Raw genomic sequence first — 15,916 nt, forward strand, 5'->3', positions numbered from 1 at the left:
GTGTCTCCTGCATTGGCAGGTGGATTCTTTAACACTGAGCCACCTGTAAAGCCAATTGGTTATACCTCAATACAAAATAAAGTTTAAAGTTTGCAAAGAAAAAAAGAAATGATTCTCCTCTGAGGCATGAGAGTAAAATCACAGTGTGGCAACCAAGATTTCTCATTTTTATTTCCATAAACGTAAATTGTTATCTGTGAATGACATGATACTCTCAGGCCTCTTCTTCCCCTTACAAGTACAGTGGGAGAGTTTGGTAAGCACTTTAAAATTGCTTAGCTTTTTTATTTCTTAGTTACCTAAATATTTTCACTAAATTCTCCCTTAAGCCTTTTATTTCCTTCCCATAACACTGAATAACATCAATAAAACATAACTAGGTATCATGAAAAGAAAATAGAGAAATGTTAAGCAGACACATGACCTTGGAATAAAGTCATTTCTCAGCCTCTCTCACCCTTAGGTGTAGCCATGCAATTAAATGCTTCCCAAAGGGAGATGGGTGAAAGTTCATGTTGGGCTTCAGTGAAAATTCCTTCCTCCTCTTTCCTGAATCTGGGAATTAAAATGACAGCTGTACCATAAGGTTATCTTGAGGGTGGATGCCACATGCTAAGACTTGAGGTCAGAAAGAGAGAGAGCCTGCATCCTGAGGGCCTCTACCTGAGCCCTAACTCTCTACCTAGGGACATATTTTATGTATGCGAGGACTATAACAATAGACTTCCTTTTTCAAAGCCACTCTTATTTTGCATTTCTAAAATATACAGCTAAACATCATTCTAAATCGGAGTCTGTTTTTTTTTTTTAACATCTACAAGTGATTTATTTATTGTTTGTTTATTTTTACAATGTTGTGTTGGTTTCTGCCATACAACAATGTGCTAAGTCACTTCAGTCGTGTCCAACTCTGTGCGACCCCAGAGACGACAGCCCACCAGGCTCCTCTGTCCCTAGGATTCTCCAGGCAAGAACACTGGAGTGGGTTGCCATTTCCTTCTCCAATGCATGAAAGTGAAAAGTGAAAGTGAAGTCACTCAGTCACGCCAGACTCTTAGAGACCCCATGGACTGCAGCCTACCAGGCTCCTCCATCCATGGGATTTTCCAGGCAAGAGTACAACAGTGTGAACTAGCCATAATTATACATACATCTCCTCCCTCCCTGGCCTCCCTCAATCCCACCCTCCAGGTCATCACAGAGCACCAGACTTTTGTTTTAAATTATGAAACATTATTATGTTTCAGAAATAATAATGATACATACACTAATTATGATATCCCTTTATATTCTTGCTACCTAAGTTACAGAGATAACAACACATTTCTGCTGTTTTTTCAACATTGCAATATTGTGATATTTTCTTTCTTTCTTTTTTTTTGACCAAGCCAAGCTGCTTGTGGGATCTCAGTTCCCTGACCAGAGCTTGAACCCAGGCTACACAATGAAAGCCTGGAATCCTAACTACTAGGCCACCAGAGAACTCTCTGTTTCTGCTCTTTTTAAGCAACATTTTCTTTCCCTTTCATAATTTCTTTGACTATTCTTGTGCAATTATTCTTCCTTATGAACATTTATCTAATTACAATTTTTAAAAATCCCCACTGAGATCTTAATTGGAATTGCATTACATCTATATATCTCAATTTGAGGAAATTAACTTTTTTATGGTATTTAGACTTCCCATCCAAGGGCACAGTAAGTCTTTTCATTAGTTCAAATCTTATCTCATGTTCAATAAAATTTTATGATTTTCTTTATAGGTCCTGTAGCATTCTTGTTTATTTAGAAATATCTCACAGTATTACACAGTATTAAGCAGTGTCTTTTGAAATAGCATCCTGTTTCTCTCTCTAGCTTACACCAAAGCAGAAATAAAGACTCAACAAAAACATCAGGGGGCCATGTGCAGGGGAGAAAGATTTGGATGCTTGCTTGTAAAGTGAGTTTTTCTGCTCTTAAACACTATAAGGTCCAATACTTCGGCCATCTGATGCAAAGAGCTGAGTCAAGACCCTAATGCTGGGAAAGATTGAAGGCAAGAGGAGAAGCGAGTGGCAGAAGATGAGATGGTTAGCGTCACTGACTCAATGGACATGAATTTGAGCAAACTCCAGGAGATAGTGGAGAACAGGGATGCCTGGTGTGCTGCAACCCAGCGAGTCGCAGAGTCGGACATGGCTCAGTGACTGAACAATAACAAGGCGGAGACAAAGCAGAGAGCCAGATGGAAGGATTTGGAGCCTTCAGAGCAGAAGTGAGGAGGAGAAGAAACTCCCACCTGGAAAACCAGGAGTGGAGGGAAGGGTCTCTGTGATGAGCTGTCTGAGGGCACAGACCGCCGCAGCCCACCATCACCGGAAGAGACGATTTGCAACCAAAGTCCTGGGGAAAGAATCGGGTGCCTCAGACACCATGTGTGAGGATGGGGCCAGTAGGAGAAACCTTGTCCCTAACGGAAGTGGGAATGAGCAGAACCGGTTGAGAATTTTTCCCTGTCGTGGGGCTACTGCATTTCCTGAACTTGTCAAGGCATCAAAACTCTCCAAGACACATTTAAAAAATACCATCTCCAGAGAACAGCATTGAAACATGTACATTGCCATATGCAAAATAGATGATCAGTGCAAGTTTGATTCATGAAACAGGGCACACAAAAGCCTGTGCTCAGGGACAACCCAGAGAGATAGGGTGGGCAGGAAGGGGGGGGGCGGTTAGGATGGGGGGGACACATGTATACCTGTGACCGATTCATGTTGATGTATGGCAAAAACCATCACAATATTGTAAAGTAATTATTCTCCAATTAAAATAAATAAATAAATTTTTAAAAATACTATCTCCAGAAGACTAGTTCTAGGAAGTCAGACAGCCCTGAAAGTTTATAAACCAGTGATTCAAAACTCAACTGCTTTTAGTGTAGAGTGGGTGAGCTATGGAAGTCTGGAGACCGCCTATCTTTCTCAAAGGTATTCATAGTTATCTATTTTAAATAAGAGTCTGCTCAAATCAATCATATCTTATGGCTTCAACTGCCCCTGGGAGTCCCGGTTTTAGATTTTGGAAGATTTCCTGTCATTAGTACTAGACTAGTACTTCCTTTTTTCACATCATGGTATCTGTAGAAAATGATATCTGTGCTAGAACCATGTGATAAATGGACAAAGTTGTTCAAGGCAGAGGCAACTGGCCACTGAGCTCAGCCCCTCAGCTATACCCTACCTGTAACCCCTCCCCCAAACCAGTGTGCAGATACACGCAAGTTAGGAAATTATTCAATACATTACATTGTTGTTAACTCAATGATCAAATAAAAATGGGATGTTCTGCTTATTACAGCAATGGGGAGAATCTTTAACTCTACATACAATGTACTGGACACTCCCCTACAAACTGAGATAAACAGACTGAGATAAAGGTGACATCAATAAATAAAAAAGTTGCTAAGAATACCTTCATTATTTCAGCATAACCACTTCTTTAGATTCATTGATTCTGTACTTTTCATCTTGTACTATCTATTCAGACTTGAAGATAAAAGCTGTGGAAAGCAGACTTGTGTAAACATCAAAGCAGACCCCAGAGACAATCTCATCCAGCAAGTGTGTGTGTGTATGTGTGTGTGTGTGTGTGTGTGTGTGTGTGTGTGTGTGTAGGGGGTGGGGTGCGTATGTAAGCAGAAAATCTTGAGACCTTCTCTGCTTTGGGAGGATGAAATCTCTTGACCTTGGCTTTGGCTTTCCCTCTCCTCTCCCATCTCTCCTCCCCACCCTGTCTCACCCAGCAGAGGGGTCTCTGAAGGGATTCCATGGACCACAGTTTGGAAACTACTAAAGTCCAATCCTCTTATTTTATAGTTAAGGCCCAAACAGCAAAAGATAGCTTCATTAGTTAGGGACAGAACTGTGATTAGAAATGTTAGGGGAGCAAATCAATTGGAAAATCCATCAGAAATAAATATATTTTATAAACAGATAGTATAATCATGCTTCCCTGGTAGCTCAGCTGGTAAAGAATTCACCTGCCATGAGGGAGACCTGAGTTCGATCCCTGAGTGGGGGAGATTCCCCTGAAGGAGGGCATGGCAACCCACTCCAGTATTCTTGCCTGGAGAATCCCATGGACAGAGGAGCCTGGCGGGCTACAGTCCACAGGGTCCAAAGAGTCGGACAAGAAGGAAGCAACATAGCACGCACACATGCAGATAACCACACTGAGTGAACTCAGAGTGGCGTTACCTTTGAGCATTATGAGCAGCGCAGATGGCTCCTCAACGTCATCAACGGGCACAGAAGAGTTTGCTCTGCTCAGAGTAATGTGGAAGATCAATTTTTTCATGTTCTTTTTCCACCTACTGAGCTTTTGAATATCCCACCCCTTAACCAAATATTCATTCCAAGAAAGACCCTACTGTTGATCTTATATCTCCCTATGAATTTACTGTATGAACAGGCTGCTTTTCCCTGGGGTCATTAATTACTGGGAAAAAAAGATTTTTTCCTGATAAAGAGATTGCAGACTGGTGGAGAAATAAGTGGGATCTTTCTGAGACCCTAAAAATCCCTTTAGGTAGACAGCTGATGTACACAGACATTTCCTATTCTGCCGGTAAGAAAGTGTTTCTGCCCAGCACTTGTAAGCAAATTCTGTTGGATAAATAATATCTTTACAAAAAAACTTAGTAATCTAGGCAAATGGAACATGAAATGAAAGATGAAAAATGAAAATGAAAATGCTCTATATCCACCTTGGCCTAGCTGTTCTTTCTAACTTTCCATGTTTTGAATGATTAAGAAGGTAAAATTCAGCTAGTCTAGAAAAATTCACTTTATTCTAAGTGCCAGTATGAAAAGTTTGGGGGCTTATTTTTGGTGGGGGAGGGGTAATGATGATCTACATAGTGTTAAACAAACCTGATATTCTACTTAAATTTAATTAAATAAGCTTTTGTTCAATGCCTTTCATATGCCAGGCACTGTGCTACTGATTTCATGTGATGTAATATCCTCTAAACTAGGGGATTTCTTGTATTTATTAGGCATCCGGGTAATATTCGGAATCTCCCTGGCAGGTTGTCATAGACTGTGGAATACAGAACATTAAAGAACATAAGCTACTTCATCCTTTCCTCTTATTACTTTACAGACGAGGAAACAGGCCCACAAAATGTGAAATGGCACATCATATGTCTCATTGATGGTGTGGGCCAAGGACAACCACACCAGATTCAAGCTGCCTCCTTATCTCGATAGTGTCCCAGAATCCCGCAGGAGCCATGGACCATTGCCCTGTCATCCTCTGAATTAGTGCCAGTTCACATCGTGCGAGTTAACATCCTACAGCCCAGGCTGAACCACTGAGTTGGGAAGCTCAAGTTGGCATCTGAATTTGTGGGCATGTGAATCCTGTGGGCCATCTGAACCCACAGGACTGTTTCAACAGCTGACTGTGTGGCCCTAAGAGGCTGACTATGTGGACTCAAGAAAGCCTGCTTTGACAGTCCCTTCCTGGGTAGTGAAGGGGTGAGTAAGAGCAAAACCTTGGCTATAGCTTATTATTTGTGCTTGATTTCTTTGGCATTGTTTCTTAGGAAGGTGCTATTTTTTTTTTAATGATTAGATTATTTCATTTGAAGATGATTTGATCCAGTCTGTTGCCTTACACATGGATTTGAAAATGATTTCCCTTGGCATATTTCTAGGTTTAGAAGCTAAGCTCACAGGCATTAAAGCATCAAGTCCCAGAGCCAATTCTTCTCTTTTTCAAAAACAGGACTTAAAAAAAATCTCCTTCAAATAAGTTCTGACAGTCTTAAGATTAGTTAAAAGCTCTACACAGCACTCAAGCAACGTGTGTGCTACCCTAGTGACTGATAATTTGAGCATAGACACTAACCCGGATCTGTGAGGTAGAATGGCCCAGCTATCAGTCTATTTTGTTCATTGGAGCATGACCTAAAAGAAGAGGTTTATAAATTTTTTTTGCAGACTGGTGAAACCTATTTTACTCATAAAAATATTTTCAAACTCATAAAACAAAATAACAGGATTATAAAGAAAACTATATTAATATATGTTTTGTAAAACATAATTTAAAATCAGGATATTTTGTGTGCTCTTTAATTAACATACTAAATAACAAGTCTTAAGAATTACTCAAATTTTTAAGTCATACTGAGTGTGTATAAATGGTATTTCTAGATATCTGTAACCAACTCTAATGTTATATAAAAATATAAGTGATTTTCATTAGTCACAAGGTCACAGACACTGCTGTTATATTAAGGTTTGCTACTTATATTCAAAATTGGGGGAAATTCTTAGTTACAGTTAGGAACTAACACAAATAAAGAGGTCATGTTTTTTCCCATTGAAGGTCACTCAACCCACTGATTTCCATATATGGATCTACTGGGGTAGACCAAGTTCAGAACTGTAGCTAAACTACACCTTTATGAATTCTTTTTAATGTAGGAATATTGGTACAACACAATGCCTTAATCAGCACTTACTCTTCCCCCAAGTTCAAGATAGTATAATATTTTATATAACCAACCTCTTACTATTTTTTAAACTTTTTATTTTGCTTTGGGGTATAGCCGATTAACAATGTTGTGATCGTTTCAGATGAACAGCAAAGGGGACTCAGGAAGGCTTTATGAATTAATTGTGCCCTGTGCAACCTCAGGGACTCATGAAATGGGGTATTTTACAGGTGGTTAAAACTCTGGACTCATTTTGGTTTCTTCATGAAACTCCCTGTTTCACAAAGCATTCTTTTGCAGTCCACTCTGTCGTTTTATTCTGTTCCTAAATTTCAGGCTCATCTTCACACAGCATTGTTCCCCAAGCACAAACCAGGACTGCACCAGGAAATCAACTCTAATGCTTGATGGAGATGAAACAGTTGCAAATATATAAAGATTCCTTGACTTTAGAGGAGTCAGAAACCCTGCCTGAAGGAATATCCTCCCACTCTTTACTCCCAGACTATGATTGGTGGCACTGGGCCTAGAGAGACAACCTTCAAGTTTAGAGACAAGGACAAGAGTCCTTGGGGCAATGGTCCAGTGTAGGGAAAAGGACCTGTGCTTGTCAGGGAGGGAGAATTAAGCTGACATAGAGACGTGGTGATGGATTGTCTTGGGAGCTGCTCAAAAGAAACAGTTCTCCTAGTTCTGGATCTAGAGTCAGCCTTGGAAAGGAATGTTAGGCTTTTCGTTTTTTTTAACTTGTCCCGGCTTTCCTCTCCACTATCTTACTCTTCTCTCGTTCTTGACTTTCTTCTTTAGTGATCATAGATGCCAAGTTTTTGCTTCCACTTATTGCATCCCCCCATCCATTCACCCACCCCGTGCAAAAACATCACCAAAGTATCAATGGGGAGAAAGGAGAGGAGTTAACATTTTAGTAAGGGAGCAAATGCAAGGAGTGAAAAATAAACAAATAACAAATACATAAATGATAAAACACTTTGAAAAGTGATCTGTGCTTACCAAAAAGAGAAAAGATTGCTGGAGGAAATTTAAGGGAAGAGGTTTCACTCTTAAAATCTGAATGCAACCATATTGTTGTAATTTTTTTTACAAATAGTAATACACATATTACTATTTGTAAAAGCAATAGTAACATACAATAGTAATACACATATTACTATTATATTTTAAAAAGTAAAACTAGGCAGAGCCTGTTACTATGTTCTCATTATTACTATTACTAGCTGCTATGACTTTATCTCATTTAGCCCGTTTGATTCCTGACTCATTTGGTGGGATGACAGTTTCAGTTTCATCTTCATTAAGCCTATACATTCCACATCCATTGAATAAACACAAATGAAACCAAAAATTCTCTGTTGATTTTTTTCTTTAGGGTTTTATTACAGCCCCTGTTGATCTGCTTCTCCACCTTTTTTTGTTTTTAAATAAAATACTTGAAGGATGAATGCAGTCTCTTGCTTCTGATGTCACCAGTTTTAGCCTTTTGGCATCATTTCTTGGGACAACACAACAACAATGCTTGATAACTTTGTTTCCTCCCCCCACCCTTTGTTTTAATTGCTTCTCATTTCCTAAATTACATCTCTGCTCTTGTGGCTAAGGATCTCACAATGTCTCTGCACTTTTGACCAACTTTCTGTTTTTTTTAGTGCTCTCAGGATTGTAACAAACAAGTCAGTAAACATGTCCAAGGACCACTGCAGGCTGGACAGTGCAGCCTGTACTTCCTCCTTCGGGACTTGCAGTTCTGGACTCTAAATGAAAGGGGAAAATACGCAAAACCTTTGCACCCGACTTAATTCCCAAAGCCCCAGACTGGCTGCAGATATTCCGCACGTTTGTGCGTCCCTGCTACATTCTACATTGGCACCACTGGTATGTTTCCCGAACAACCACCATCTGCGTGTAAATATAATGTTATACCCACTCAAAGTTTTTCCAAGAATAGGAAAATAAAATATGACAATTACCTGCCCTGTCATTTGCTAGAAAGAGCTCTGTTTTAAATTAAACCAAAGAACAACCACAGACTTTTGTTCCAGTGCCAATATCCAAACATGTTTGGCTTCTGAGCGTCTCAAATTTCTTAAGTTCAAATCCATTAGTATATAAATCTACTCCTCAGCTGCCTTTCACACGCAGGCACGCAAACCACACAGAGCTACTCACCGAACTGTCTGTCAGTGGGTCCCTCATGGTGAAATGCTGTTTGCTTCAGTCCTTGTACCTACACTCCGGCATTCAGGATGCTGCACCCAAAGCTGGGTGTGTCCTGGACTTCCGGGATTCAAAGGGCCTAGAGTACGTCAGTCCTTGTCAAACACTCCAAGAAGGAAGTCCCAGCCCTGGACTTTAATCCCATTTGCTTTCTGAAAAAGCAAAGAATGGCTCCGGGTCAAGAGCGCTGGAGTGAGATGGTGAGAATGATTTCTGTAAATAGTTAGGGGTCAGAATACTGAGTCGTGAACTGCATGGCCTTGAAAGACAGCCCAGAGATTATAAAGTGTTCCTGGTGATTCAGTCACTCAGGGCTGGTAGTAGAGAGATTCTCTAAGCTTGCTGTATTCACTATGTTTTTTTATTATCTGTTTTCTGATGCTTTGAAACACTGGGGCCTTTGGGATTGACGTGGAAGGATTGCCCCTTCCAGGATTAGCTAATTCCTTGAGACAGACAGCAAACAACCAACTTGTAAGCACGGTTTTGATATGGAATACAACCAGTCTGGAGCCAGACCCGCAATCACCTCCCTTACCTACCTCTCACACATCAAGTCAATATCCCCCTGCCCCAAACCACCCAGGGCCAAGGTATCAAACAATTAAGACCATCCCTATATAACTAGGGCTTCCCAGGTGGCGCTAGTGGTAAAGAGCCTGCCTGCCAATGCAGGAGATGTAAGAGACTCAGGTTCAATCTCTGGGTTGGAAGATCCCCTGGAGGAGGGCATGGCAACCCACTCCAGTATTGCCTGAAGAATTCTCTGAACAGAGAAGCCTGGCGGGCTACAGTCCATAGGGTTGTGAAGGGTTGGACAAGACTGAAGCAACTTAGCATGCACCCACGCATGCTATATAACCATGACTGTAGTGGAAAATGCCCAGAAAAGCTTATGAGGGAGCAGGCGTGTAGTAAGCAACTCAAGTGCCTAACTCAACCCCCTCACTACTACCCCAAAAGAACCAAGAGGCTAAACTATCAAGTTAAGAAGGATTTTTCTATACTCACCCTGATTTTTTTTAATCACTCAAGAGGATAAATCAAACCAGAAATCAGCCATTAGCAATTTATTTTTTTAATTGTTTTCTCTGCACCTGTGGCCTATGGTCAATCCTGAGATTTCCAGCTAATGGCCTATAACAGCTGGTCTGTGGGTAGCTTTGCTCTGACTGGTGGACGGGTAAATGCAGGTCCACAGCCCGGAAGGAGTTCCACACATACAGCCCAGTGGAACACTTCAGAGCTGCCCACATGACTCAGACTCCACTTATCTGCCCATGGTATGCAAATGCTATGCACAGTATCCTTGGGCTTCCCTGGTGGCTCAGATGGTAAAAAAAACCCGCCTGCAATGCGGGAGACCTGGGTTTGATCCCTGGGTTGGGAAGAGATTGAAGGGGGATTGAAGGGAAGATCCCAGGAGGAGGGCATGGCAGCCCACTCTAGTATTCTTGCTTGGAGAATCCCCATGGACTTTTCTGAGGAGCCTGATGGGCTATACAGTCCATGGGTTCACAAAGAACTGGACATGACTGACCAACAAAGCACAGCACAGCACCGCAGAAATAACACATGCAGAGGCAGAGCCAGTGAGGGCAGAAGACTGTCTCTGTAACCCAGTGGCCCCTAACCTCTGGGACGTGGACCAGTACCTCCTGTCAGATCGGCGGCAGCATGAAATTAGAAATAGAGTGCCACACAGTGTGACAAGAGATAAATGCAGTGCAATAAATACAATACATTTGAATCATCCCCGAACCATTCCTTCCCACCCCTGGTTCGTGGAAAAATTGTCTTCCATGAAATTGGTCTCTGGTGCCAAAATGACTGGGGCCTGCTGCTGTAATCTGAGTAGAGAGAAGGGGTCCTTAGGGACCTCCATTCACACACTTAACAACGTTCTACCCTGAACTTCTTCCAAGGAAGGTTATCACTGGACATTACAACATGGAGTCCTAGCTATCCAGGGCTAGAATTAGATAAGCTCCCCGCCATACTGAAAGCGGCTTAAGACACACGGTAAACTGAGGTTAATAACATGTTGCTCAGATTCCCACTGGAGGGCTCCCTTGCCCTCAGAGAGGGTAAACGACTTGGCTTGAGCCTTGGATCCAGAGCCTGGGGCAGCTCAGTGTCTTCCCCCAGTTCCTGCTGCACTTGTCTCAGTTCAGGCCTAACTCAGCTCAGCAAGGGGAGATTGGCCTCCCTTACCAATCCCCACAAGAAATACTGTCACCCCAAGCTACTGTGGTCTCTGTGACCCTCTGGGAGGTTGGGAGGACATTCCCACACCCATACTTCTCATGTGTGTCTCTTCCAGCAGGCTAACTAGTTTTCCCTTAGACCTCCTGGGGAAATTAAAATATCTCCATCTTACTATAGTCTCCCTACCACAGGCTATCTCTTGTAAAGGAAGCTGGGTGTCCTGACTGAATTCGGAGAATTAGAGTTGGCTATTTGTTAAGCTTTTCAGAGGGTGTTTGAATCTGCAACAAAACTTTGATTTTGGGATGTTAGAAGAGGGCTGTATTTATCTCTTGTCACAATGTGTGTGTGTTAGTTTCTTAGTCGTGTCCGACTCTTTGCAACCCAATGGACTGGGGTCTGCTAGGCTCCTCTGTCCACGGAATTTCCCAGGCTCCTCTGTCCATGGAATTTCCGGCAGTTGGAGTGGATTGCCATTTCCTTCTCCAGAAGGTCTTCCTGACCCAGGGATTGAACCTAGGTCTCTTGCATTGCAGGTAGGTGCTTTACCCTCTGAGCCACCAGGGAAGCCCCTTGTCACAATAATGCTGTGTAAAAACTAAGCTCATGTGCATGAAGCAGGGCATCCAGAGCTGGTGCTCTGGTACAACCTAGAGGAATAGGGTGGTGAGGGAGGTAGGAGGGGGGTTCAGGATGGTGGGACACATGTACACCTGTGGCTGATTCATGCCGCTGTATGGCAAAACCCACCACAATATTGTAAAGTAATTAGCCTCCAATTAAAATAAATATATTAATAAAAAAGAAAAAAGAACCCCCCCTCCCAAAAAAAAAACTAAGATCATGGCATCCGGTCCTATCACTTCATGGAAAATAGATGGGGAAACAATGGAAAAAGTGACAAACTTTATTTTCTTGGGCTCCAAAATCATTATAGATGGTGACTGCAGCCATGAAATTAAAAGATGCTTATTCCTTGAAAGAAAAGCTAAGACAAACCTAGACAGCATATTGAAAAGCAGAGACATTACTCTGCCAACAAATGTCCATATAGTCGAAGTTATGTTTTTTCCAGTAGTCATGTATGGATGTGTGAGTTGAACCATAAAGAAGGCTGAACACTGAAGAACTGATGTTTTTGAACTGTGGTGTTGGAGAAGACTCTTGAGAGTCCCTTGGACAGCAAGGAGATCAAACCAGTCAATCCTAAAGGAAATCAGCCCTGAATATTCATTGGAAGGGCTGATGCTGAAGCTGAAACTCCAATAATTTGACCACCTGATTTGAAAGCCAACTCATTGAAAAAGACCCTGATGCTGGGAAAGATTGAAGGCAGGAAGAGAAAGGGACAACAGAGGATGATGAGATGGTTGGATGGCATCACTGACTCAATGGACATGACTTTGAACAAGCTCCAGGAGATGGTGAAGGGCAGGGAAGCCTGGCGTGCTGCAGTCCATGGGGTCACAAAGAGTTGGACACGACTGAGCAACTGAATGACAACAATAAACGGAAGATCCAGTGGTTTCAAATGACTTTATTTAGTCCACAAATGTGTGGTTTAGTTGAGTGGTTCTTTGGTTCTCCTTGGGCCCACTCATGCAAAAGCAGGTCATCTCCAAACATCTGTTGATCTTGGCAGGGCAGTTCTTCTGGGCTCTGCTGGGCGGGTGACTGGCTGGGAGCCGAGGTGAGTTTTTCTCAACCTGAAGCCTAAGCCAGACTGTTCTAGGGTATGTTGAGGAGCCAAGAGTGAGTGGAAGTGCTCAGGCCTCTCAAGGTGCAGGCTTGGAATGGACACACCATCACTTTGGCTCCGTTCAGCTGACCAAGGCCAGTCACAGGCCAGCCCCAATTCAAGGAGGTAGGGAAGATTCCAGTCCTTAGTGGGAGGAGCCGAGTGTCTCACTACAAAGGGCACAGACACAGAAACGGGCAAAGAGCTGCATTTTACATTCAATACACTACATAGTCAATATTTGTTCTTCAGTGACCAGAGAGATAAAAGTTGATAGGATACTGAAAGGGAGGACTGAAATATGTCAACCTTTCCTTTTCTTCAATTCAACCTCAGGGGACCTGTTTGGAACTTCAGCAGAGGTTGAGGTCAGGAAGAGAAATACGGGGAGTTGAGTTCATGACAGACTTTAGATATTGATTTGGAAACAGGGTGGTTCTCCTTTCTGACCCCACACCCCATCCTATACATACACACCCCTCCCCTGCAGAGGGTGGAGGGGGTGGTGGGGAAGTAGCAGAGCAGGTTCTCCAAGGTGGCTGCAGCCCCAGAGGCTGTGGCTGGCGAGGCACCTTGGCAAGGAGGCCAGAGGAGACCAACTTGAATAAGTTTGTCCTTGAGCAGATGAGAATCAACAACCCCTGACTCCCAGAAATGGCCCAGCGAGACTGGGAAGAGGAAGTTGAGTTCCTGTATGAGCAAGAAGGTGAAGAGCCTTATAGTTTTGGAATTGGTATTAACATCACCTTGCTTGTATCTATAGGTTGATGAGAATTCTATATAGTGAAGCATCTCAAAGAAGGTATTCTATATATTTTTTTCTAAACAAAGATGCCCAAGACATCTTTTAAAATTTGTTCTCTTCAGGCTTGTCTCTGGTCATCTGTTCTTGGCTTGCACTCATTCTCTGGCTTCTTTCCAGTACAGGCCTTCAGCTGACCTACTGTCCGATCATTCAGATCCTCGTCTTCCTGCTTTCTTTCCCAGTCTGTGTTCAGCAGTCGCCTTCCCGGCATGACCTCTCTGCAGAAAGAAAATCTGCAGTGGATTGATCTGGAAGCCACTCCACTGCACTCCACCCACCCCATTTGGTGCTGTCTCCAAGGCAGGCTTGCCTCCAACAACATGAGGACACATTTGTTAAGTGTCTATAAGCAGATGTTGGGTGTCTTAAGTCAGTAAGAAGGAGCCCAAGAGTAATAGAGGTGCGTGCATGCTAAGTTGCTTCAGTCGTGTCCGCCTCTTTGTGACCTCCCGTACTGTAGCCCTCCAGGCTCTTCTGTCCAGTCCATAAGAGTCTCCAGGCAAGAATACTGGAGTGGGTTGCCAGACCCCACTCCAGGGTATCTTCCTGACCCAGGGATTAAACCTGTGTCTCTTACGTCTCCTGCATTGGCAGCAGGTTCTTCACCACTAGCATTGTTGTGGCCAAGCATTCCGGGAAACAAACTCACTCAGGAGGACAATGCAGATAGTGGAGTGCAGTTTATTACACCGGCAGGCCCAAGGCCGAGTCTCCTCTTAGCCAAGGATCCCAGCAAGTTTTTGCGAAAACCTTATATACTCTAAGTGTACATGCACAAACCCACCTCCCCAAATTTCCTAGTCTGAACAAAGGAAAAGAAAGATACAATCAAAGTTAACCCGTGATTCGTATGCCTTAAGCCTAGGTAGTTGCTGCTGCTGCTAAGTTGCTTCAGTCGTGTCCGACTCTGTGCCATCCCATAGACGGCAGCCCACCAGGCTCCCCCGTCCCTGGGATTCTCCAGGCAAGAACACTGGAGTGGGTTGCCATTTCCTTCTCCAATGCATGAAAGTGAAAAATGAAAGGGAAGTCGCTTAGTCGTGTCTGACTCTTAACAGTGGACAATTATCAATAGGTCTGTGGTCATACCGCAATAAGCATAATAGAATTTATGATTCTATTTGGTTGCACAGATAATTAGGGTATTCTTTTAGGCAACAGAGAGTCTAGGTACGAGCCCTGGGGCTCTTCCATCCGGGGGGTCTGGTTTTCCAGTTGCTATGTCATTTCCATAGCTACTGGGCATATAGCTCAAAGTCCACAGTCCGGCCCAAGATGGAGTCCTGCTTTCACGATGGAGTCTGTTCTGTCTGTTTCCTCTTTCAGCCCCACCTGGGAAGCGTGTAATAGAGGTTAAGAGCAATTCAAAACTTGCCTTGACATTTCTTTAGTAGCCAAAGCATGTGAAGAATTGGAAATGGCACAAGCATGGATCAATAGGGACTTGGTTAAATACCTTAAGGTAACATGGGCTCACATTTAGAGGACTTACCATGTGTCAATATTTAATATTTGTAAAGCTATACTAAGTGCTGTATAAACATTAACTTTTAAAATCATCATAGCAATCACTTGAGATAGATCCGTATTATTTTGATCCTTATAATACACATAGGGAAACTGAGGCACGGGATGGTTAGGTGACTTACCTAAGGCCACACAGGTAGGAGTTGGACAGCTGGAATTCATCTAACTCCAGTGCTTCTGTGTTTCCTTACTATGCTGCCTTGTTACTCAACCCGGATATTGGAGTGAAAGAGCCAAACAATGAGGACAGACTATAAAATACACAACAAGTTGCAAGAGAAGTGAGTCTAGTTGGTTACCTATGTAAGAAAAAAAGATCCAGACACATATACACCAGGCAGATAACACTATAGCTCTGAAGGACAGAACTGTGGAGGACTCTTCCTTTCAGGGGCCTACATTTCTATGTAATTTTAACATTTAAAACAAACATATACTGCTTTGAAAACAAACAAGACAAATAACACTTTTTAAAAAGGATAACAATTAGGCTAACTTTAATTTTAACCTTTTAAAAAAAGTTAGAACCAGTAAGTGAAATGGAGACAGCAGGCCTTGTTAGTCCATATCTTCATGACTTTGTATAATGCTGCTTCCTTCTGCCTAGAATTCCTTCTACCTTTAAGTTGCCTTAGTGGGCTTTCATTTATCTACAAAGTCCAGCTGGTGATATTTTCCCCAGACACAGTTCACTCTTGCCTTTGTACTGCTGTTATCCAAAGCTTGCCCTTCTTTTAATTCATCTATCCTATTGTGTGGAGATTATTAGTTTAATGGTCTGCCTCCCACACTACTCAGTGAGCTCTTTATATAAAGTATGTGGAGCAAGGAAGTGTTCAATACATAAATATTTTCATTTAATTGAATTCAATTCTGAGAAAGTGGCCCCATTAGCTAGTTCCTCTTCATCTATAAGATGAGA

At 42.6% G+C, this 15,916-nt stretch overlaps 1 protein-coding gene and 1 long non-coding RNA gene across 10 annotated transcripts in view; both read right to left on the reverse strand.

The window, feature by feature from the left end:
* Positions 1 to 9,319, reverse strand: part of NOSTRIN (nitric oxide synthase trafficking) — a 64,859-nt gene extending 55,540 nt beyond the window's left edge. For 3 of the 9 annotated variants that reach the window (XM_045163984.1, XM_045163979.1, XM_045163987.1), the window contains exon 1: positions 8,669 to 9,019. In XM_045163984.1, coding sequence (XP_045019919.1) covers positions 8,669 to 8,695 — 27 coding nt within the window. In that variant the 5' untranslated portion in view covers positions 8,696 to 9,019. Of the gene's footprint in view, positions 1 to 8,668; positions 9,024 to 9,258 lie in introns of those variants that run through there. The other 6 variants (XM_045163983.1, XM_045163980.1, XM_045163977.1 and 3 more) reach the window with 5 other exon arrangements.
* Positions 9,320 to 12,441: 3,122 nt separating this feature from the next.
* LOC123328489 lies at positions 12,442 to 15,916 on the reverse strand. Its single transcript, XR_006543346.2, has 2 exons — positions 15,117 to 15,916; positions 12,442 to 13,685 (listed from the first exon to the last, which is right to left on the reverse strand). It is a non-coding gene; the product is annotated as an uncharacterized LOC123328489 (long non-coding RNA).

Source organism: Bubalus bubalis, chromosome 2 (genome assembly GCF_019923935.1).
Source record: "Bubalus bubalis isolate 160015118507 breed Murrah chromosome 2, NDDB_SH_1, whole genome shotgun sequence".
Lineage (NCBI taxonomy): Eukaryota > Metazoa > Chordata > Mammalia > Artiodactyla > Bovidae > Bubalus > Bubalus bubalis.